The 26517-nt window shown below is 37.1% G+C and overlaps 1 protein-coding gene across 1 annotated transcript; it reads right to left on the reverse strand.

Annotated features, from left to right (window-relative positions):
* Positions 1-237: 237 nt before the first annotated feature.
* LOC131145584 (succinate dehydrogenase subunit 7B, mitochondrial-like) lies at positions 238-26486 on the reverse strand. The gene is made up of 4 exons (XM_058094754.1): positions 26232-26486; positions 26036-26104; positions 7068-7170; positions 238-590 (listed from the first exon to the last, which is right to left on the reverse strand). Exons 1-4 carry the CDS (start codon positions 26286-26288, stop codon positions 517-519), a joined length of 303 nt encoding a protein of 100 aa, XP_057950737.1. The 5' UTR covers positions 26289-26486; the 3' UTR covers positions 238-516.
* Positions 26487-26517: the final 31 nt, after the last annotated feature.

Consider the following 26517-nt stretch of genomic DNA (forward strand, 5'->3'; position numbering starts at 1 on the left):
CTCTCTTTGCCCGGGTTCCTGTTAGTCTTGTGTCCACCATCAAACTCTTATTTTGCATTTGCATTTGTGGGCAAAAAAGTTCAAATCACACTGGATCAGTCTTTCTTTGTGTCAATACTTAAAATCCATTGCTTCAAGCCTGTACTTCAACCCTTCATCAATCACAGGAATGAACTCACCAGGGCACCCTGTCATGGCATTCTGATATATTCTTCATCATCATAGAACAATGGAAAATGGCATCCAAAAGAGATGAACTTCAAAACAAAAGTGAACATGAGAAATCAGAAAAAAAAAAAAAAATCATAATACTCATTAAATTCAGTGAAATCACTACATAACAGATATTATTGAAGATTGAAAGGTGGGAAGGGCCAAATGAGCAGAATCTATGGTGTCACAAGCATTGAAGTGCAACATGATCGTCCTGCTTATTCAACATGGAAGGCTCGTATAGAGGGAAGGCTGCTGCAAAACAAAGATAGCAACCTCGAACTAACACCACATTATGCACCTTCAGTTGTTTTCCTCAGCCTGTTTCCGAGCTTCTTCTCGCATTACTGCTCTAACATAGATTTCATAGCAACAACCTGGAAGAAAAATATTGAAGAAATTGAGAGATTTTTGAATGGCAAATCACAGTTCAAGACTGCATTGTGTGACGAGAAGATGTACCATATATAGACATACTGACCAGTAGTCGGGTCTAAGCAAGCATACATTACTTTTTTTTTGCTAAGCCTAAGCAAAGCATACAGGATACATAAAATCACTAGTCCAAGTCAGTATCTTCCATCACATCAAGCAATGGATGAACTAATCCCACAAGGGGTGATATGATACAAGCTGAAGCAACTAAAAATGAGGGGAGATCTCCAGGACGTGCATAAGGTCATAGTATGGCTATGCAACGGCAGCTAGCTCTTTTTTTTGTAAGTTGAAATCTATTTCAGAGGTCAGAACAGTGATCTTATGGTCCGGCTTAAAAATAATAATAATACTGCTACAAATAAATCATTAGTGATTCTGCAATTTTTGATAGCTCAAAAAGAAGAAAAGCATAACAACACACACTAAAGGACTGAAAAAAAGCGAGTAAAAATTTGAGAAAAATTCAAGGCGCATGACTGCTTCAGAGATAAAAGGTTACTAAATGGCCCATGAGGCTATAAAAAATGTTACCAGATTGACAGCCTATACAAACCAAATTTCCAAATCTACAGGTCTCAATATTTGATGGATTAAAATTAACCCAAGTTTATTCCTATTAAAATTTTGAAAACTGAAAAATGACGAAACAAGTCTAATAACATAAGTGCATGATGCTGCTTACATATATTGGCAAATTTGAAGCATTAGGTGATGACAAATGGAGAAATTTTTTATGGCAGAAGAAAACAATTACTAGGAAAAAGAAGGAAAATGACAACTAAGGGCATGAAGTCCTCCAATAAAAAATAACAATGGAAATTGACGAAATAAAAAGAAAGAAAATAATGCAATTACATCAAAGGCTCATTTTCAAACCCTCTCCATCATACTTTATAGAGCACTATATGTGGCTAGCTCACAATTACCCTGTTTCATTTGCTCTGGCCACATCCACCCTAGCTTCTTGGCCTCGATGAGGACACAACCACAAACTCACTAACCTCCTTAGGAGAGACAATGGCGGACAAAATACCATCTCCTTTGGATTTTGGTATCAGTTACTTCTCCCAAACTAACCATTCTCAAAAGGGCAAAAGACACTAACCTCCTTTGAGGTTTGGCAAAAAAACACAGACCTCTCCAGAGGTTTAAAAAATCCCACTGACGTGACTTGAGATTTCAAAATCCCACAAACCTTCCTTGACATTTGGATTTTTGGGACACTTATACCCCTCAAAAAAGAATTTACCATTTCGCTGAATATAAGGAGAGATTTATGTTTTGGCAAAATGTAGGAGAGGTCTATAGAATTTTTGAAACTTCAAAGGAGGTCCCTATAATTTTTGAAACCTTAGGAGAGAGTGTCTTTTTTCCAAATCTTAAGGGACTTAAGTGTCGTTTACCCTTCTTAAAAATAGGAACACTATTCAAACCTTCTAAAGGAATTGTGACACAGGAGAAATGCCAACCATAAGTTTGAGGAACTCAAATTATGCCAATATTGCTCACATAATTCATCAAAAAATCTATCACGTGCAAATAGGAACGTAAATGAGGTTAGCAGGATGAAAGGAAGCAGTACTATTTCTCATGCCCGCCCTTGGAAGTTCGTGTCCCAGGTGGTGGGCCAGTTTTTTCCTCACTTGTTTTAAAGTTAATAGGGTACACTTCTCGGAGGATGTTCTTGGGCAGGAGAGATTTCTTTGGAGCTGAATCTGCCTTGTTTGTTTGTTTGTTTTAATAGAAAAAGAAATTCATTAGATAAAGATAGAATTTACAAGCAAGATAGTGGACATATCCTTAACAAAGTCTGATAATCTTCGGGAAAACCAAAAAGAAAATTGCAAAAATAACCAATGAAAAAAACTCTAAGACGCCCTTAGAAGAGACTTCCGATTGCACTGAACTTCTGAAAGCACACATTAGCTTAAAATTTCCATAGCCCATACACCAAAAAGAAGCCATAAACAGAATCTTTTCTCCACCAACCAATATGGTAACTCCTCCCCTGCAAATAATAGCACATTACATTCCTTCCACAAACCCCAAAACACTGCAAATACAGCACAATTTCATAATGTAATTCCTTCTTCCTCCCAAATCCCACAAAAGAAATTGCCAAGAACTCCTCCACATCTCTAGGACAAACCCAGCTTTCTTCAAAGTAATTGAATAACTTGTTCCAGAACTTCCATGCATAATCACAGTGCAGGAAAAGGTGTGAAACATACTCTGAACAATTAAAGCACAGTGTATAAATATCAGGAAGGAGAGCCTTTAAAGGTCTCCTCATCTGCAACAAGTCATTAGTATTTATCCTATTAAGCACAATCAACCAAAGAAACACTTATTTTAGGGGGAATTTTGGCTTTCCATATTACCTTGTAAAGAGGAAAAGAGGAATTTGTCCAAACCAAGAATTCAAAGAAAGATTTACAAGAATAGACTCCTAAAGAATCCAACAACCAATATCGGCTATCATTTTCAGAGGATGCCCTACAATTATTCAACATAATCAATAAAGAAGTTAACTCAATAATTTCCTTATCATTCAAGGTTCTCCTGAAATGGAAATCCCAAGAGGGTAAAGGACCATTTGAGTCTACTCTAAACGAAGAAATGGGATCATTTTTCCCTGAGCTCGATCAAAAACGAAAAGGAAAATAGGTGGACAAAACACCATCTATAGGTCTCTCAGAAATAGATATTCCAACCTTACTCAAAACAAATTGAGTATAGGGAATAAAGAGAGGGTGAATATGATCTATAGATTTCCATGGATTATCTGAAGAACATCTAAAACCCAAATTAGTATCCCATCAATTCCCATCAAGTCCAAATTTACTTTTAATAACTCTATGCCACAATGAAGAAACCTCTAGTGGGAACCACTAAAGTCGCTTAGCCAGAAGAGCTGTGCTTTTAGACACCAAATTTCTAAGACCCAAAACACCCTCCTTTTTAGGCTTACAAACCCTCCCTCCCCAAAGCTCACGAAATGATACCTATGCTACCCCTGACCAAAGAAAATCTCTCATAATTCTCTCAATCCTACTAGCAACTCCCGTTGGAATTTTAAAATAGAAAGAAAATACAATGAAGTACTAGAAATAAAAGCCTGAATTAGAGTAATCCTCCCTCCCAAATAAAAAAGAACGGCTGCCTTCCACCCATCTAAATGCTTGGACACTCTATCCGCCACAGGATCCCAAAAACTAAATGATCTAGGATTACCTCCCAAAGGAGCCCCTAGATAGGACAATGGCCAACCAAGCTTAGTGCACCCAACTTGCATGGCTAAATCCCTAACACACTTTGCAGGCACGTTAATAGTTGCAATACCACTCTTTCCCAAGTTAATCTTGAGCCTCAAAACCTATTCAAATATATAATAATGAAAGAAGGCTTATGGTACTCTAGAAAAAAGATAATATCATCCGCAAATTGAAGGTGTGACACTGTGATCTCCTCCATACCCACTTTAAGGCCTTTCACTAAACCTCTATCCACAGCCCTATCTACCATTCTACTCAAAATATCAGCCACTAGCACAAACAAGAACGAAGAAAGAGCTCCTTGTCTAATTCCCCTTGAGGCCTTGAACCAAGATTTTGACTCACCATTCACTATCATTGCAAAATTCACATAAGACATACAACCTTTCATCCATTTACGTCATCTCTCTCCAAACCCCTTTCTCACAAAAATCTTATCCATAAAGTTCCAAGTCACTCTATTATAAGCTTTTTCAAAGTCCAACTTAGAAAACAAGCCCCTTCTTCTTCCTCCTCATATCCTCAACAATTTCATTAACATTCAGGATTGTATCCACAATCAATCTACCCCACCACAAAAGTGCTATGGGCCTTAGAAATAGTCTTATCAAGCGCCACACTTAACCTCTTAGCTAGCACTTTGGTGATTATTTTATAAAGACCCGAAATGAGACTAATCAATCTATAGTCAGAGATCTTGATAGACCTACTTTTCTTAGATACCAAAGTTATAAACATAGAATTTATTCTCTTACTTAAACCCCATTCCAATAAAATTCATTGAAATCCCTCATTAGGTCATTCTTCACCACTGCCCAACAATACTAATAAAAATCTAAATTAAAATCATCCGTCCCAAGTGCTTTATCCCTCTCCATCCCAAAATTCTATGGCCCTAACTTCCTCTTCCTCAAAAGGTCTCTCGAAACAATCTATATTATCAATAGGCAAAAGATCCCATTCTAATCCTTCCACCATCGATCTATTCTCATCCTCTTCAGTATACAAATTATAATTAAAATCCATGATCTTAAGAGGCAATCACATTAGGATCTAAGATAATATTCCCCCTATCCACCTCTAACTCCCTATCAAATTCTTCCCCATTTTTCCATTGGCTATCCTATGAAAAAGTTCAGAATTACAGTCACCATCTCTAACCCATTTAAGCTTTTGTCCTTATGCCTCCAACTTCTCATATCCTTAAAAATGAGCTCTTCCAATTTGTTCTCCAGAGAAACCTTTTTAACCTCTTCCTCCCTAGAAAGGATCACAACTTATTCCTTCCTAACTAACTCTTCCAACTCTCCTGGAATAATAGACTTTAATCCTAATGTCGCCAAACACCTCCCTATTCCACACTTTCAGATTTTCTTTCAACCTCTTCATAAATCTAAATCCCTGCCAGGCTCCCAGCCTCTTCCACTTCCTCACTCCACAAATACCTAACCAAGGTCTGAAAGGAGCCATGCTCTAACCACATATTCTTGAACCTAAACGAGGTGGGACCCCAAGGCACTTTCCTAGATTCCAACAAGATAGGAAAACGATCAGATGTGGGTCTAGGTAGCACCACTTGAGAAAGATTAGGAAACTCCTCCTCTTCATAAATCTAAATCCCTCCCAGGCTCCCAGCCCCTTCCACTTCCTCACTCCACAAGTACCTAACCAAGGTCTGAAAGGAGCCATGCTCTAACCACATATTCTTGAACCTACACGAGGTGGGACCCCAAGGCACTTTCCTAGATTCCAACAAGATAGGCAAATGATCAGATGTGGGTCTAGGTAGCACCACTTGAGAAAGATTAGGAAACTCCTCCCAGTCAATGGGATACAAGAATAAGATTTGTTCAAGTGAAACTCTTTCCCTTTTCAACTCATAGGAATCTGCCTTGTTCGTCTAAGGTTTCTTCTTTCTACAATGCACCTATTAGCTCACTAGTTTCTTCGGAGGGGGTTTCTCCTTTGTAGGATCCATTTCTTCAGAGGGGATTTTCTCCTTCGTAGAATAAAGATTCCTATGAGTTGAAAAGGGAAGGCAACTTCACTTAAAGGGGGGAAAAAAATGTCTCACATAAATCAAAAGCAGGAGGAATACACAGCCACCCCAAAAATATCTTGCTCCGGTCAAGCAGTATTCTCCTGATATTTGTGTACTTGGGAATCCTAGTCACCAACCGTATTGCAAGCCAACCACCTGCTTCTCACCCTTATCCAACATCATACCATGACAATTGAAACAGCAGTCACTGTTTATTGTGGGTGGTGAGTGTTGACTGATCAACTCCCTTTACCACATCATTCCACCCAACCCTCTTTCTTCAAATTTGTCAAATCCCCACCCTGCTGCACATGAGACTTCAAATTCTTAAGAACAACAATCAAAAGCAAAGGTATATCTTCCAGTGAGAGAATCATTTCAAATGCACAAAAGCAGAAGAAAACACACTTAGAAAACCAACATTAGTCATCATCAAAAGCCTAATCCATCATTCAATTGAATTCCACCAAGTCACTCATTGGCATAATCATATGCATCTGAATACAATTTTTTTGGTGTCTGATAGGCCAGAAGATTTCCAAACTTCCCTTAAAAAATAAAAACCATAAAGACAAATTATACACAAAAAGCCTTCACAAATCATGTCCACATAAGTCATTAGAAATCTATAGCTAGTTTCAGAATTCCAGCGGTGGAAGTTTGTAGGATACTGATTAATCTTTTGAGTCTAAGAATAGTCAGACAGACCCTCAATTGAAAATATCTGCATTTTATTTTGGAATCTATTTTAGTTCTTATCAAAGTTATCCTCTAATATAGAAATCCCCTCAAGAAATTAAAGTTGGCAATGAAACGGTTCAAACCTATTAAAAGAAATTTAAACAAAACAAATATTTTGAAAATAACAAAAAATCTATTGTTAAATTAATTTGAAAAAAAAAAAAAAACATCATTCCAAGTGATATGCTTATTATAATGGAAGTATGTATGCAGAGTTTCAATTATGCAAAATCCACAATATAAAGAGCTTGCTTGATCTTCAAGAGGAAAGCAAAGACCTCTCCCCCGCCCCCCCAAAAAAAAATGAAGGAAAATGATAAACCGAATTTGATCAATTTATAATGAAAACACTAGCATACCAGCTACAACAACAATCGTGAGCACATCCCCCATTCTTTTGACTCGCCAAACATTCTTCTTATGTGATTTGAACCGCTTCAATGCCGGTGCAGCTTCCAATAGCTGCAAATAAATGAGATTAGTTTAAGACATTGCACAAGGGAACCTTCAGATACAAATTGACACAGAAAAAGAGATAAATAACATAATTCAAGGATATCTAGCCAAAGGTCTGAATACCAAATTGAAAATTGATCTCTTTCTTTTTTTTGATAAGTGATCCCCCTAAAAATATTGTCCAACATATGGCTTTCTTACAACTAACAGATAGAAATCTTACTTTTGAAAATAATTCTTGAAGCATTATGCAAGGAAAATACTACAAAAACACTGTACAGAACATGTGATAAATTGGAAATACAGAACAAGAAAACATACAGATGAAATGTTGATTGAAGAATATGACAAATAAGAATGCAGAAAGAAAATTGACGTGAAATTTTCAATTTAAATCAACACAAAGCAATGTATTCATTCAGACAAAGGCAATATAGAAATATTCCAACAGTATCTACCCATGTATTGCTTTCTCAGTCAAGTTTTATGGTTTCTTACAGCCAATATAATTTTTTTTTGGCATAGACAGTAGGCACGAGTAAAACTAAAAGTATTGAATCAACCCTGCCTACAAAGTGCACATAGTATAAAATTGTAATAGAAGAGAATAGGACTCACTTAAAAGCTAAGGAAGAAATGGTGGAAGTGAAATTAAGCGATTAAAACCTTCTCTCTTTTCAAGTAAAAAGGATACAAATTTTGATATAGACGAATATTGTAACATAAGTTTTAATATTTGATTAAAAATGAATTACCTACCTTGAAGATAGGTCTCTCCCTCCATTTATAATAAAAAATTAAATACATTCTAATGCCAACAATATATCCTGACCGACTCTCACTAATTAACATACTAATACACTCAATAATAATAATACTAAAAGACATATATAACCTCTAACACTCCCCCTCAAGCTGGAGCATAAATGTCATAGGCTCCTAGCTTGTTACAAATGAATCTAACATGAGCACTCCCCACCCCACCCCACCCCAACGCTTTGGTAAACAAATCAGCAAGCTGCATGTCCGACTTCACATAAGCGGTTGTAATGAGCTTCTACACGAGTCTCTCCCAAACAAAGTGGCAATCATCTTCAATGTGCTTTGTCTGCTCATGAAAGACCAGGTTGGAGGCAATATGAAGAGCAACTTGATTATCGCAAATCAACTTCACAGGCTGAGAATGCAGAAAACCCAATTCTTCCAACATGTTCTTCAACTAGACAAGTTCACAGGTAGTGTGAGCCATAGCTTTATATTATGATTAAGCACTTGACCTTGCTACCATAGTTTGTTTCTCACTTTTCCAAGAAACCAAATCACCAACCAAGATACCGTACCCAATGGTGGATCTCCGATCGAAAGGCGATCCAGCCCAATTTGCATCTGTATATCCATGGATATAAGGTGTGACCCTGATCACGATATAAAAACCTCTCCCAGGTGCACCTTTGAGATATATCAAGATGCAAATTACTGCGTCCCAATGACTTGTACTCGGAGAATCTAGAAATTGACTCACAACACTTGTTGCAAAAGATATATCCAACCGAGTAACTGTGAGATAATTCAACTTTCCGACAAGTTTCCAGTATTGTCCAGGATTAGGTAGCAAATCACCCATATCCGAAATTAACTTTCTGCTAGGATACATATGTGTATCAACTGGTTTAGATCCCAACAAGCCAGTTTCATTTAATAGATCAAGAACATTCTTCCTTCATGATACAACAAGCTAGTTTCATCTAACAAAGCAAGAACATACTTCCTTTATGATACAACAGTTCTGATACGAGATCTCGATACTTCTAAAACCAATAAGTATTACAAAAGTCCCTAATCTTTGGTCTAAAACTTACTTAGTAGAAAATGTTTGAGACTCTAAATAGCTTTATCATCATCACCTGTAATAAAAATATCATCCACATAAAAAACAAAAAGGATCCTACTAGATGAAGTATAATGATAAAACACAAAATGATCCACAACAAATTGTCAAAGACCAAACTCAAGTACTACAACACTGAAACGGCCAAACCATGCTCTGGGAGATTGTTTTAAACCATATAAAGCCTTTTTGAGCTAACACACTAAGCTTGACTCCCCCTGAGCAATAAGCCTAGGTGGTCGCTCCATATAAACCTCTTCTTCAAGGTCACCATGCAAAAAGGCATTTTTTTTTACATCTAACTGATGCAAAGGCCAATGACAAATAGTAGCCAAAGAGATGAATAGACGTACTGATGTAAGTTTGGAAACTAGAGAAAAAGTACCAAAATAATCCAGACCATACACCTAAGTGTATCACTTAGAAACAAGACGAACCTTTAGACGAGCCACAGAACCATCAGGGTTGAATTTCATAGTGTAAACCCAACGACAACCAACCACAGATTTGTTCGGAGGAAGAGGTACCAAGTCCCAAGTACCATTGTCATGTAAAACATTCATCTCATTAACCATAACACCCCTCCATCCTAAATGGGCGAAGGCTTTCGAAAAAGATTTAGGAAGGGTAGTAGATGATAGAGCAGTGGCAAAACAATGAAAGGAAGGTGATAAGGAGTCATAAGAAACATAGTTGGAACTGGGGTGTTGGGTACATGTGCATTTACCTTTCCAAATAGCAATAGGAGGATCAACATCATGAGAAATATGATCATTAGACGAGGAAACCAAAGGCGTTGTAGTAGAAGCTAAAGGGTACTCTCTACCTTGGAGCCGCCGTCATGAATACACCTGCAAATTAAGATGATCAAGGTGATAAGAAGGACTCGAACTACATGGACACTCAGATGGTTGGTTAGGCAAGGATAGAAACGTAAAATTTGGAAGATTAGGCAAAGGAAGAGACTCATTGAGCTTAGAAGCACTCAGTGATTGGGTGCAGTAAGGTGTGGACTCAAAGAAGGTAACATTGGCAAAAACAAAGAAGCGATGCAGTACAGGACTATAACAACAATATCCATTTTGAGTACACGTGTAGCTCGGAAAGACACATTTTATAGCACGAGGATCCAACTTATCCACCCCAAGAGTTAGTCGATGAACAAAGGACACACCCAAATATACGAGGAAGAGAAAATAAAGGTGAATTAAAAAAGAGAATGGAGTAGGGAATTTTACCACTAAGAACAAAGAATGGAGTCCTAAATAACCACAGAATTAGGGAAGAATGTCACTAAACAATTCATGGATTTAGTAATTTTGCTAACAGACATAAGATTGAAAGGAAATTTGGGAATATAAAACCAAAGTAAGAGAAATAGAAGAAGTGAGATTTACAGTCCCAATTCCCTTGACTATAGTAGTGGTTTCATCAGCAAGAGCAACACAAGTTAAATTTGCAAGATATTGAAGAGTGGAGAAAAAGCTACACCTATGATATGATCAGTGGTAGCAGAGTCTATGACCCAAGGACTAGGATGAGAAGTACTGGATGACAGGCATATTGTGTGCTTACAGGATTGGGCAAAAGAGGCAATGTGAAGAGAAGCTTATTGTGACACTTGATACTGCTAGAACTTGGAATACTCTTCCTCTTACATAGAGACAATACGTTGCCCCCCACTCGACCCCAAAGGTGATAGAGTCGGTGGTGGCTTCATTTGCTGCCCCCAAAGGTATGAAGTTAGTGGTGGCTGCATTGCCAACACGTGAAGGTCTATTGTGGAGATCCCAACATTACTCAATACCATGATTATTCCGTCCACAATGAGTGCACTTGGGAGGAGTACATCTGCCTCGTCCATCTCTACCACTACGACTACTTGAACCACCATGATAACTTTTACGGCTATTTGGTAGAGAACTAGAATCACTCTGTATGGCAAAGGCTGTCCTCTCAGAGCCAGATGCAAGAACATGAGAATGTGTGCTAAAGGAAGCATGAAGGACACGAGAATAAACATCAGAAAATGATGGCAGCCCAGCACTACTGAGTATCTAGGACCGAACTGCCTCAAACTCAGGTCTCAAGCTTGCTAGAACATGAAGAACTGTCATATGCTCCCTCTACTTCTGCATCTCACGAATGTCGGCAATTATACGTTGCACAATGTTAAGCTCCTCATGAGTATGCTCCTTCTCTCCAAAACAATCTACAATGCTCCTATCTCCTTGTTGTAGCTGAAAGTTGTGGGGAATGATGTATTCCCAAGAGGAAGGGGGGGGGGTGAATTGGATTTAAAAAAAAAATTTCGGATTAATTAACCAATTCACCGAAACATATCCCAACTTAAAACTCAAAGCGTGTATGCAGAACAATTATAGCAATAAGCAAATAGGCATACACGTGGGGTAAATTAAAGTGCAGAAATGAAAAGCAGATAAGAAAGAGAGAACGACACCATGATTTTTAACGAGGTTCGGCCAATAATACCTACGTCCTTGCCTTAGGCAAAACCCCTAAGGTTTTCACTAACCAGCTCCCTTAACCGGGCAGAGCCAAATCATTTACACTCCTTACAGGGTGGAGCCCCCTTTTACACACTCCTTACAAGGTGGAGCCCTCCTCTTCAGGTGATACCCCACACCTGGTCTGCTACTTCTAAGCACAGCTGCCTCTCTGAGCGATGTACACTCGCTCAGTGCGGATCATTCTGCAACCACTCCTTCAATAGGGCAAAGCCACCCTATCCAAGTGATGTACCATCACTTGGCCATGGTTCACAACTTGAACCGGGAAGGGCTGCTTCGGAAAACACTTTTTGTACAATTAAGAATGCTTCTATAAAAGCTAGTTTGTACACATTTAAAAACTAAATGCACTCTCATATGATTTATATATGAAGCTCGGTAAAGTATATGAAATTCCCCTCAAAATATTTTTTAAGTAAAAGCCGAGAGTTTGGAAAATGATTTTTCTCAAATATTTGACCTTAGAAAGTATCAAGAACAAGAATGCTTTGAAGTAATGAATATGAGTGTAATTATACTCAAAGCATTCAAGACTAAGGGACCTTTCAAGCAAGCATATATAAATGAAATATATGCTCAAAGCACTCTTGAGTAACCCAAGTGAATTTCCGCAAAAATATTTTTCAAATAAAAGAATGAGAGAAACTAGGGTTTTCTTTCTCAATATGATTGACCTATAAAATTGCAAGTAGGCTCTCAAGCAATATAAATATGAATGTAAAATATATGCTCAAGCCGTAATTGAATAAAAAAATTTCTCCAAAAATAATTTTTCAAAAGGAGAGTATAGGAGAATTTGATCTTTGAAATCTCACAAGAATAAGGAAACTTTCAAGCAATATATATATGAATTAAATATATGCTCAAGCCTTCCAAGAAACCCTTAAAAAGTTTTCCCCCAAAAAAATATTTTCTAAATAAAAGGAGTATGGGAGAAATTTGATCTTTGAGAAACATGAGAATAAAAAGAACAAGACCTTCAAGCAATATATTATATGAATTAAATATAAGCTTAAGCCTTTTTCAAATAAACCCCAAAAATATTTTCTCCAAAAAGATTTTCAAGAGTAGGAGAAAATAAGAATTTGATGAACAAAAGGGTGTAAAGATATGAGGGAGAATCAAAAGATATTCAACTAAATTTACAAAGGGATTCTCCCAACCTTCTCCAAGTGAATGGGGTTAGTATTTATAGGCAAAAACAATTTCTGACCGTTATATGACCATTGGGCAATATAATATTATTTTATTTTGAATTTTCTAGCCATTAAATGCCCCAAAATTTGAAATCCCGAGAGGTCCGGCCGACTGGGACAAGGTCCAATCGACTGGCCCTAAGGCGATTTCCAATTTCGCGAGAAATGGCATGCTAGGCTCATGATCCAGTCGACTAGGCTTCAAATGCTTTGAAGGCCGGTCGATTGGGCTTCACTCGTTTTAAATGCGCCAGTCAATTGAGCCATTAAAGATTTGGCCATGTGCACACTCCGGTCGACTGGCCCAAATAGACTTATGGGAGGCCGGTCAACTGGGCCTTTTGTAAATTGCCCATTTGCACATGCCGGTCAACTGGGCCTTAAATAAAAATGTGTTTTGCCTTCATTTTAAGTTCAAACCCATTTAAAAACCTTTTGTAAGTTTAGCCTTTAAAGTAAAAAGGTTTTTCATGATACTTGAAGGTCCTAAGGTTCTAAGGTTGTTTGTGAGATGAACTTCAATTTTAAACCAAATGATCATGCATGCACAAATAAACCTAAATACTATTTTCAGTCTTCTGCTCCTAAACACACCATGGAATATGCCATAAATAGTGCTCAATTAAGTACTTCTTGGCTTCCATATTGCATCTCTCATTTGCGCCTTTTGCATCATAAATCTGTTCAAAGACTGAACGCACAAATGAGATGTTATGGGTTGTCATTATCAAAACAGGGATCGGACTCAAAAAGTCAACAAAAGTGTTCCTAGAATAAATCATACATACGTGTAATGTTACTAGAGTAAATAAGTTTGACATAATCCCAAATCTCCATGCACATATCTAGATGCATACACATCTGTGCAATCTATAGCTCCATTGAATTCCATAAAAGGGAAACAATCAAGGCATTTTCTTGAACCTACACGTCTTTTCTCTTCTCATCAGAAGACTCATATTGGAGCAAGTGGTCAGATATCTCTAATCCTACTAAATAAATCCGAACAGCTTTAAACCATTGCATACGGTTCTTTCCACCCAACTTTTGAGTCGTTATTTGCGGCAAGAATGTAGAAAACAATTTTTTTGGGATTCATAGATTCCATCCCAACAAACAACAATCACACCAAAAACAAGAACAATCAAAACTAATTGGGACAATCACAAACTATGTGAAGCACCAACACAACAACGAACAAGGTGAAAAACTCACCGATGGATATAGCGCTGCCACAGCACTCACAAACAGCTACCACACCAAAAACAAGAAGAGCAATTAATAATCGGAACAATCACAAACCAGTGAAACACCGACGCAACCACAGACAAGGTGAACAACTCACCGACGGATATAGCACTGCCACAGCCTCACAACTGAACATACGAATGCTGCTGCAGCTCCAAAAAAAACTAACAAGGAAGCCTTCACAAACCCTGAACAGAAATTTACGGAATACTGCGAGTGCATGGTTGAAAAAGGTTGATTTTTTGGCAAAAAAACTGGCCTAACAGCTTGATAATATAGTCTTAAGAAGGAATCGGAGTATGGGAGAAGGAAAAAAAAAAAGGCAAAAAGTGGCCAGAACTGCTCTCATGCACCAGCGTGTGGGGTCGGCCCTGCGGCATTTGGCTGGCGTGTGGGGGCGCGTGGGGAGCCCTCTGGAAATGGGGTTTTGTGAGGTGGATCTTTGCAGAGGGGGGGGGGGGGTCTGATTATGGGTATATGGTTGGTTTTGTGATATAGTATGGGATGGAGGTGGATTAGGGAAAACCAACCGCAGGAATAGTGTTTTCTGGCGGCAACTGAGGGAAATAGAGTTTAGATAGGATCATGCTCTGATACGATGTTAAGATTTGATTAAAAATGAATTACCTAACTTGAAGATAGGTCTCTCCATCTATTTATAATAAAAATTTAAATACATTCTAATGACAATAATACCCTTACTAACTCTCACTAATTAACATACTAACACACTCGATAATAATAATACTAAAAGACATATATAACCTCTAACAATAAGAAAAGAGAAGAAATGACAAATGATTAATATCTATGAAGTAAAATTGACACGTAGAGAGAATAGGAAATGAGATGATATTGATGTCGTGTTTCTAAAAAATTATGCAATTAGTAAAACATGTGCCCATGCAACCTCAACGAGACAGCTAAGGAACACCGAGACCGACACATGGCACGTGCAAGGCACAGTACAGAGTATGACGACATCAAGGAAATAAGGATATGACACAATGGTGACACATCAATAAATCAGTTAAATGATTGATTTAAAATATTGTTCAATAATATTTTATATTAGTATTTTCCATTTGGCTGTAATAAGTGTGTGTATGTGTGTGTCTGTAGTGCATATATAAACACATAGGCATGATGCTGGTACACTAGCATATGTATAGGCGCAAATGCTTAAATACTGTATACAAAAAAATTTACATTTGCATGTGCTTATAATTTGGTATTACAAATTCATAATTTGAATGAATGACACTCCAAGGCCAAGGAGTTTACAATAGTCATTGAGGCCAATATTTGTACACCCATAGAGACATAGATACTTGCTGGAGATCAAATGCCACAAGCTCAAATAATCAAATGAGCTTTGTCTCCTGCTAAGGCTCTAAAGTTTGAAGTTGGACCAAATGACCGAAGGTAGTGTTTATGCTTATAAAACACCCCTCCTTCCCCCCAACTCCACTCCCTAAGATGCATCATCTTGCCAAACATAGTTGTTAGAATCTTACCATTCACGTTTCAATCATACAGTTGGTATCAATTCCATACGAAATCGATTTGAATCTTACTAGCAAATCTAAAAACAACTGAATTATTGTCGACTCTATCAATTCACCTTGTGAATCTAACAAATCAATCTGAATATATTGATTCATACGATTCTGGATGATTTTAAAGATCCAACTAGTTTAAAACTTCAAAACAACATTTCTTTATTTTTGTATTGCTTTCATTTTTACACCATTACTGTCCATCCTTGCCTACGTCAATTTTGTGCAAAAAAAGAGGAGAAATTAGAACTTTAGGTCTTATGTTGTCTTCATAAAAAGATATTTTTCACTCTCGGAAGAGCATAGTGTTGTTCTGTCATTGAAGGGCAAAACACTCATCGGCTAAGGTAGTACTCATGTTTCATTATATTTTTAAGATTCAAAAGTTGGTTTTTTTAGTAGTTTGTTCAATTATTATCCTTTTTTTAGGTTCATTATCTTTTTGTTTTTAAATCGAGAAAGAATATACATGAAATATTTTTTTTCTAATTGTTGATAAACACCAAAAGTTCAGTTTTTTATTTTTTATTCTTTATTCTTTCCCTTAAATAGCATAAAGTTCATATTTTTATTAATATTACTTGACTCCTTCCGTTACTTTTTTCATTTGTCCATGGAAAGCATTCTTATGAAATATAATTTTTTTTTGAGTCAAAATTTAAATGTATTTTACTATCTTGCTGCTTGTTCATAAGTCAATACATGCAAATCATTTAGAACTGATTTTAGAAATTTGTACTGATTGGTTTGATTCGATTATTCATGCCCAAAATTGGAATTTCGATTCACAATTTGAATCTCGATTTGATACCTATGTTGCCAAAAGACATGTCCATCATGTCTAAAGTGTGCCCTCAAACTGTCTGACCATGTCCAAGAGTGCCATCATAGAGCAGTGAGGTGCATAGGGTACTTGAAAACTAAGCATTAGGCTCATATTTATTAAGCATGTGTAAAATTCCCTATACAATATACTCTTAATTTGTAAACTTATGATCACTAATAATCGAATTCAACATACTAAAAAATTCAATACTACAAGAGAAGTCTGATGATATCCTGAATGGATAAGAACCCGAAAAGAGATGTCTCACCAGACCATGAAAGATGAAGACAAAAATAAAGAAAGATGACAAAGGAGAGAAATAAGAAAGGAGAAGAGGAAAAAAAGGAGTGAAGCACTGAGTTGAAGGAACGAGAAAGTATCGTTCAAGCTGGTTATCAAAGAAGAGAAGTGAAACATTGAGGCCCAAAAGAAAAACTACTAGGAGAGGTCAAAATTTAGAAAATGAAACACTGAAGCAGAAAAGAAATTGGAAAAAAAAAATTCAACCTTGTTGTGAAAGAAGTAGAAGAGATGTACAGAAAGAAGACATTAAGAAAGGGAGGTAAAACACAAATTCTGGGGGTTCTCGGCAACTTGATGTCTAAACATATCACTCTAGTGGTGAAGTGGTTATGGTGTTCCCGTAAAAAGTTGATTCTATTAAGCATAAGGTGATAAAAAAATAAATATGGTTTATACGAGAATGGGTGGGATGCTAATATGGGCATTAGAGCTACCATATAAGCCCTTGGAAATTCTTTCCAAAGATTTTACACTTGTTCTTTCCATTTGCTAAAAAACAAAGTGAGGGATGGCTCTTGGTTTCAATTTGGGAGAATATTTGGTTAAGGGAGCAACCCTTTACTGTTAATTTGCCTTCTCTTTTTCATCCTACTAATGTTCATAATGCATATATTTCATCATTTTTTGGTTCTAGACAGGGATTATGCTTCTAGGGATTATGCATTATCCCATGAAGAAACTAAGTCCTTAATTGAGAACAGAAGGCACAAAAAAATATTAAACAACTCTGAACAATATTTTCTTAAATACAGCCAAGTCATCCTAGAGTAGTCATCCACAAATGTAACAAAATATCAGAACCCAACTTTGATGTGACATGACTGGGAACCCAAAAATTGGGATTAAAAGGCTGACTGTTCATTAACTCGAAAAGCAAAGGGTACATGATGATGCTTTCCTAATTGACAAGACTCACTTAAAATTAGACACAAAACTTAAAGTAGGAACTAGCTGTTTTGACTTGTCCAATGAAAGATGACCAAGGCGATACTGGATTTGATGAGATATAGCAGCAGCAGTGCAAGCAACAGGAGGAGAAAGCAACTCAAGGTAGTAAAATCTACCAGCCATGCATCTTGTGCAAATCATCTTCCTCATCTTCAAATCTCGAATAACAAAAATCAAGAAAGAAGGTTATATAACAATTCAGCAACCTTGCAATCTTATTAACAGACAAAAGATTAAAGGGAGATTTAGTTAGGAATATACAAAACTGAAGAAAAAAGAGACTGAGAATCATCAATTTCAGTGCCTTAATGGCATCAGTCTTATCCCTTTCTTCTTCACTTCCAGAACCTGCTAACAAAGGATAGCACACCCTCACTTAACTCCCTTCTGAATGTGCAGCCTATGATGAAATTGGCTTGGGTAGGATTTACCATCCAAATCCCTTAACTGCCACAGTGGACCCATTAACAAGGGTAACTCAAGGTAGGCTTTTAAACAACTGGAGGGCAGAAAAGAAATCAAGGACTAGTGGGAGAGATGCTAGATAACATGTAGGTTGTAGGATTACCTTTCTAAGCAAAGATGCAATGTGATGAGATGCTACTTGGGATGCCAGATAGAGCAGGAACCTCAAATACTTTTCCTTTGAGACAGTTATAGTAAGTTGTTCACCAAAAGGCCAAACAAGTGACCGAGGGAAAATTTTTGAGACTCATGGCCTCCATCCTAAAACACACAACGTAGACCACCAGAGCAAATTACAAGCACAAAACAAACAAGATAAACAATCGAAGCAACTCACAAACACAATGAGATGCCACTGTTTCAGGCCCCAATGGGCTTGGTAAACATTATCAAACAGCTTCCAGCCGAACCAGCAATGATTCCTAGAATGGCGCAAATTAAAAACTAAAAGGGTGGAATTTTGAACAAAATCCATCACCAAAAACTCTAATATGGTTCATAAAGGGATTCAAATGACATAGGAACAGTTCTGGCCAAAGAAACATAGCTAAATGGAGCCTCAGGTGCCAGTGCACTTCTATGCTTCGACCTCCGTGTGAGGGTGCATGAGGCAGTTTCCAGTAATGGGGTTTCAAGGATGAGTGGATCGGCAATGTTGTGAATGCTATGAGATTGATTTTGCAAAACTGTAGAGATTCCAAGGGTTCTAAACTGTTATTGGCATCCGAATTTTAGCGATGCTGCGTTGCCCGGTGAATGCTGGAGTTTTTACAGGCCTTCAATAGTTTGTATGACCCTCTTACAGTGGAAAACATGCATAAGACTACGAGGGTTAGGGTTTGGTTTGGGTGTGGCTATGACACTTAGGGTATAGGATGTATCATGCTCTGATATCATGTTAAATTATTGGGTAATTGGGAGGAATAATCACAACCAATGTTTTAAAAGGCGAAGGTGTAAAGTGAGGCATTTTACCCTCCGCAAGGCGAAGCCTTGAGGCATTGAGGCGTAAGCATTTTGGGACTCTATTTTTTAAACTAATTAATAAATAAAATAAATTTATATATAGTATTATATTGAGAAAAATTTTAGAATAATGGAGAAAAAAAATAAAAACATAATTTTTAAATATCATATAGGCCAATTTTAGCTAACAAACTCAAACAATGAGTTTTAGAGACACTGGCAGACTCTTGGGAGTTTGCTACAAATAACACTAGAGAGAGAGAGAGAGTTGAATACTCAAATTAGTTCGAGGAGAGACCTTAGACTGAGAAGAGATCTCGAAGTAGAGAGGCTGTAGGGGGTCGCAGAGAGAGACGAGAGGCTGAATACTCAAATTAGTTCGAGGAGAGACCTCAAACTGAGAAGAGATCTCGAAGCAGAGAGGCTATAGGGGGTTGCAGAGAGAGACGAGAGGCTATAGAGGGTCCCTGGAGAGAGACTAGAGGTCTGAAAGGGTCGTCGGAGAGAGACAAGACGTCGAAGGGGTCATCGGAGGCAAATGAGAAGTTGGAAAGGGTCGTCAACTCGTCGGAGAGAGACGACAAGCTAGAGGAGTATTCGAAGCTAGATGCAAGCTTGGAAAGAGACGAAAGGTCTGAGGGGATCGTCAGAGAGAAACAAGACGTCAAAAGGGGTTGTCCACTCTTTGAAGAGAGACGAGAAGCTGGAGGAGTTGTCGGAGAAAGATGGAAGCTTGGAAGAAAGAAACTTCGTCGAGAGTGGGGGGTTTTGACGCTTGTCAAAGCCCTATCAGTTTTGTTTACTTGTTTTTTTTCTTAAATAATTTTAAATTAGGCTGCTCCCAAAAGGCATACGCCTTTCAATATAAGGCGTAAAAAGCGCGCCTTTTGTCCTAGGGTATACGCATTCTCCCTTGAGGCGTACACATTTTAAGATTTACGCCTTTCAAGTTATGCCTTAGAGCATTTTATGAGGGACGCCTCATGAACACCTTTTAAAACACTGATCACAACAATAGGTCTCTCCCTCTATTAATATTTTATAATATATGCCAAGTACATAACAATGATCATATTACCCTCAATAACTCACAAACTAACTAGCGCTTACTCGCACACAAATAACGCACTACAGAAATACTAAAATTGTAACTCACAAACAAACTAACTAACGCTTACTCGCACACAAAAAATGCACTACAGAAATACCAAAATTTGTATTACTTTTTTATTTTCTCAAAATCTTCTTGAAACATATCATCATCATCATTATAATTACTATAAATGCTAGTAGTGTTGATTTGGTTCAATTTAAAAAAATTATTTAAGTTGTATAAACCATATATATTTATACATACATACATACATACATACATATATATAGCGAGACTTCGACCTGTTGCAAAACCCAAGCCCAGTCTAAGTAAGTTAAGGGGGTTGGTTGAGCTCAGGAAAGAATTTCAGGAACTCATTGAGGCCTATTTATATTCCAGCCTCCAAGGCTGTTTTTCCCTATCGTTTAAAAGACCACGCGTCGACCAAGGCTAACTTGACCTTCCGCTCTAGGGACGGTGAAGGACACTCAAACGATAATCTTTTGAAAGAATCCAATGTGTAAAGCATATTGATGTGACCTATAAATATATATATATATATATATATATTGGGGACAAGAAGAGATTTCCTTGATAAGAGGAGAATTTACGAAAAAGAGAAAAAGACTTCTGCTGTCAAAATTCTGGAAAAATAGAGAAAAATAAACTAATCAAACAAAAGCTAGAGAAAACATAATATAGCAAAAGATTCCTCCATTCTCGCTGAACCTCCAAAAAACAAACTTCCTTAAAGCAACTGAACCCATCACACCATAAAGAAGCCAGGTAGTGAACCTTCTCCCAAACCAGCTGCCAATTTAATTTTCTCCCTAAGAAAATCCGTACATTACGCTCCAACCATAATCCCCACAATACAAAAATACCGCATTTCCAAAGTGCAACCCTCTCCTTCCTTTTTATCAACTCCCTTGATGCAGGGGCAGCATCAAGGTTCTGCAGCCATGGAGAAATCAGAAGAGAAGAAGAGGAAGGGAGGAGAGAGAGGAGATACCAGGGGGAAACTCAAGTTCACTTTATATCAAATTCATCAACAATTGCCTACAACATGGCATTCACACACTATTTATAAGAAAGCCTCTTAACATACTACATTACATTACAAACATACCCCTAGAATACACAATTACTACAAACAAGCCCCCAACATAAATAATCCTAATACAAGCGACTACACACATATACTTAAAAAACTAAATAACTAAGCAAATTTGGGTTTCTGACCCAATAACCATTCACCCTATTCTTGGACATAGGCCTCCTAATTAGGTCAAAATGATCCATCCAAATAGCCGCTTCTCGTCCTAGATCACCCCCTCAAAAGAAATAGACAACAATTCCTCCACCAACACTAGGCAGACCCAAGATTCTCCCATCACACCAAATAAATTATTCCAAATTCTCCAAGCAGAGTCACAGTGTAAAATAGATGAGGTGCCATTCCAAAATTCAATTAGCATAGCAGGCAAACATTTGGAGATAAGGCCTTCAAAGGTCTCCTTATCTGCAAGTTTGCAACAGGTTATTAGTGTTGAATTCATTAAGCACAATCAGCCATATGAAAGCCTTAACTTTGGGGGGAGCTTTTGCCTTCCAAATGCATTAATATAGGGGAAAACAAGAATTGGAAGGGTCAAAAACTCCAAAAATATATATATATATATATATATATATATTATATTAACAAGAATACACCCCTGAATGATCCAAAACCCAAGACCAAGTATCCCTAGCTGAAGAAAGATGACAGTTGTTTAATAATGAGAACAAGGAGGAAAGTTCCAACAATTCTCTATTGTTAAGAGTTAAGAGATCTTCTGAAATGAAAGTTCCATGAGACTAGAGGGCTACCCAAGTCAACTACAAAGAAAGAAATCATACTACCTTGCCCTAAGCTCAAAAGAAAAAAAAAAAACAAGGAAAAGATGTGGCTAGAATATCATTCCCAAACTATGGATCTCTAAAATTGAATCCGACAATCCATTCCCACCACAAATTTAAACAATGGATAAATTTTGAGAAATAGATCTCCATGGGCTCTCCAATGAACATTGCAAACTAACATTGGTATCCCACCCACTCCCACCCGCCCCATACTTGCTTCATATCACACTATTCCAAAGGGAGTGATCTTCTAGGGGAAAACACCATAACCACTTAGCTAAAAGGGCAATGCTTTTACACAAAATTTCCAAAGCCCCATCCCTCCCTCTGATTTACACCTACAAACCTCATCTCACCTCATTTTGATCCCTAAAACCCCTAACTCTGGACCACAAGAAATCCCTTATAATTTTCTCAATCTTCTTAGCAATCCCCACTGGAATCAAAACAGACAAAATATAACCGGCTACTAGATAAGCAGGCCTAAATGAAGGTGATTCTACCCCATAAGGAAAAAAAAAAGCCCCCTTCCAACCGTCAAGTCTCTTAGCCATTCTCTCCACTACCAGATTCCAAAAATCTGCACATCTAGGATTGCCCCCCAATGGAATCCCTAGATAAGTCAAAGGCCACACCAGTATACCACACCCCACAATAGAAGACTGCTTCATCTGCTATTGACAAAAAAATTATATATATACTTTTTCACTTTTTCCCTAATGCTTCCTAACTTCATCAACATGCACATTAATATTTGCTAAACCACTTTTCCCCATATTTATTTTAAGCCCCAAAATTCTCTCAAATATTTTGAGGATACCCGCAACACAGCAGAAAGAAGGGTTGTGATCTTCTAAAAAGAAAATGGCGTCATCTGCATACTGAAGATGAGAGATCACCACTCCATCTCCACCCACTTCCAACCCTCTCACCATCCCCCTATCCGTAGCCTTCTCCACTATTCTACTCTACACATTGGCTACTAAGGAAAATAGAAAAGGGGAAAGTTGTTGGTATTTTATGTAAAGGTATTTCAAATTTCAAAAGCCTTTACTACTCTCCTCTAATGGTCATTTAAATTATTTATTTAATTTTATTACAGCTATAAAAAAAATTATGACCATTTTGTGACCATTTTGTGACCCTTTTGAAATTAATTGTGTATGTCAATATATATATTTAGGAAGGTAGAAGATTTAGAAGTATGAAAATGCTATAATTTCCTTCTTCCTAATAAAGTCTTCTATCTAAAAATTCTTTTATTATTGGTCAAATCGATGTTTTCTTTCATATGATCATGTATATGTGTCTGATTTAACTAAGATGTGTGTTTCCTATCTCCTAATTGGTGAGTGCACACCAATCGAAGGAGTTGTATCCTGGGGGTAGATGTCAATGAGCCTTTTGCACCAGTTTGAACCGGGTCAGCAGTTTCTCCACCATGTCAATCCAAATCTGGTTTTCAGCTATCACCTGGCCAGAACTGGCCAGCCTGGTCCAAGTTTCAAAATAGCTCTACAACTAGTTGCCCTTGCTCAAGCCCTACACCCAGTTGGATATGGATTCAAATAATAAATAAAAAAAGTTCTACTCTTAAGAGGGCTAAGAATACATGCTTGATGAACTTGGGGTAGATTTACCCCAAAAGTTGTAATCCTTGGATTTTGAGTGAACTTACAATCCTGGCAGATAAATGAAGTTAAGTTTTAGCTGCAGAATATAAGCTACTTCTATAAGATGTGAGTATTAATAGATGAAAAAGAAAGAGGAATAAAAAAGCAAATCAGGACCGCACACCCTATTTGCCAAATTTGAGAGGAGAGCAGTAATACACATAATTATAAAACAATTCCAAAAAAGTGATTAATTTTTAAGTGGAACAAGAAACAAGATCTGCTCAGAAAATAGGAAGAGAAAATAGCTATTTATGCCAAAAAGTAACAAAAAGGGTCTTCAAAGGATTTAAATTGGATAAGCCGCCATCTAGGGCAATCTTGGTGCCAGAGTGATGAATTCAATCAGTTTAACACAAAATAGCCTCTAAAAGATCTCATTAAATGTGTAAGCTGAAGATTAAAAACATAAATGCACTCAACATGCAGTCCCGAAAACTAATAGTACTATAATTTAACTCGTCAATCTAATGCAGTACGGGTAAAATAGTTTTTTGTAACTTAGTTAATTGCATTGACTGGTTTTCTTTCCAATATAAGGTGGAAAATACACAATGCACTCTCATTCTCCCTTTTTCATCTCTTCTCTTTCACTTTTATACCACTTTCCATAAAATTACAAACTTTAGAGACTGGGAAAAAGATTATTATTATTATTATTATTATTATTTAAAAAGATTATTACTATTATTATTTACTTAAAGAGTTTAAGCAAAGGATGATGTGCTAAAGGAAACACAAGCCAAGGATAATGGGACAAAGGAAGGGCAAAAGAATAACTTCTATAAAACTTTTCATTAAAACCCAATAGATTATTGGATTTACAAGCGCATAGAGCTTCTTAGTGCAATAGAAATAATATCATACACAAGGTACGACTGCATTTAAAAGCTTAAACATACTATCTAGAAGGATGAAAATTAAAAGCTGACAAGCAGGAATGTTGCATGAAGCACACAGTATGTTGGCATTCATGACACATATCGGGAACAAGTTGCTGAGCAAGTTTATCAAGACTCAAAGCACAAAATATGCATTAGTAAGATTATAATGTATACGTACGATTAGACAAGTTAATCAGAGTCATTCCAGTACTATAACATAAAGCATATGGGTCATATCCCCCAGCACAGAAATAACTAATTATCTGACCAAAAAGAACTCAAGCCTATTTGGCATTAGGCCACTCACTTTAACCTAATACACAAAGATATCTTCCATTAGAGACGACACTGAAATTAGATATTCAAAGTTCTATTATTTGTTTATTTTTTTCATTGTTAGATGTTGACTTAAACATGATATGAAGGATGAAATGCATAAAAAGTATGTCCAATGTGCCATTTACTTGCAATTCCATAAATTGACCTATGAGATTGTTTCAAGAAAATAAAATTAAGAATGAAACAGGTATCCCTTTATGGTAGGCCAATATATATATTTTGTTTAAATGTAGCATAAACAACAGAAAATTAATAATGACCACATAACCAAAACCAATCAATGAGTTCCCTCAATGAACATATTACCGTATATGTTAGAGCATGGTGTGACATGCTCGCTCTCCACTGAATAGGGAAAGAGGCTCAAAGATTATTCACCCAACAAAACAAGAAAAATCAAATCATTCAAATGGCAATCACGCATTGAACTTGGTACACAAATATAGACACCAAATTTGGGGATTAGTAAGCCAAATTTGGATTCAGATTGAGAGCACAAATTCCACAGAACTAAAACTTGTGCAGAGAAAAATCAGGTCCTAAATTTTTTATCAAAAAAATTAAAAAAAAAAAAAGTCCTAAATTTGGTCAAGGCAAGCATTGGGGAGGAAATTCAGAAAAGCTGGGTATTTTATTTCCATCAAATTGGCTGAACTAGGGGCAATAGTTTTTTTGGAAAATAAGGGCAAGCCAAAGAAACTAATTGAATTAAAAAGTTAAAAATTCTAAATGCTTTGACCTATCAAGATTTGGACACAAATTGAGCGTTTTGTACTAATTTGATTTGGGGGAAGACATAATTAAGGATTCTCTTCCCATTTTGGAGGAATTCCCATCGGAACTCACCCATTTGCTCCTAATGATCTTCAATAATTTGAACCAAACTCCGGTAATTCACAATGTCATTAATTACTCCCTAATCACGATTATGCAGAAAAATTTAGCTAACCGAATACTACTACAGCGACAGAAAGGGGACGATCCAAATGAACGGAGTCCGGAATTATTGTCAAGCAAAAAACCCAATAGAAGTTATGAGAAAATACTCACAGCCTTTTCGCGAGCCCCTGGTTCAATATGGAATCCACGTCGTGAAAGAGCTAGTGAGTCTTCCGTCTTCTGCGAGTTACAGAGGGAGAGTGAAAAAAAATACAATAAGATCATTGAACAAAGATACACACTCGTATGCTCAGGGAGAGAGAGAGAGAGAGAGAGAGAGAGAGAGAGAGAGAGAGAGAGAGAGGACCTGAGAATGGGATCGCAACTGAGAAAACAAGGTAGATTTGCTGAGTAAGAAGGCCATTTCTCCGGCGGTATTAGAGCTCGGGGAGAGAGAGAGAGAGAGAGAGAGAGCGCTGTATCAGCTAGCTCGATTGCTCTGAGATGTGAAGCCTCGGCTCTGCAAGTACAAATGCTCCAAACAGGGGGGGCAAAATGAAAGCAAAATGCCAAAATGTGGGTTTTCCAAAGAAAATAAACAAAAATAAAATTTTGCAAGGGTACGCCAAACACCTCTCCATATTCCTATTTTT

This window comes from Malania oleifera, chromosome 13 (assembly GCF_029873635.1).
Source record: "Malania oleifera isolate guangnan ecotype guangnan chromosome 13, ASM2987363v1, whole genome shotgun sequence".
Taxonomy (NCBI): domain Eukaryota; kingdom Viridiplantae; phylum Streptophyta; class Magnoliopsida; order Santalales; family Ximeniaceae; genus Malania; species Malania oleifera.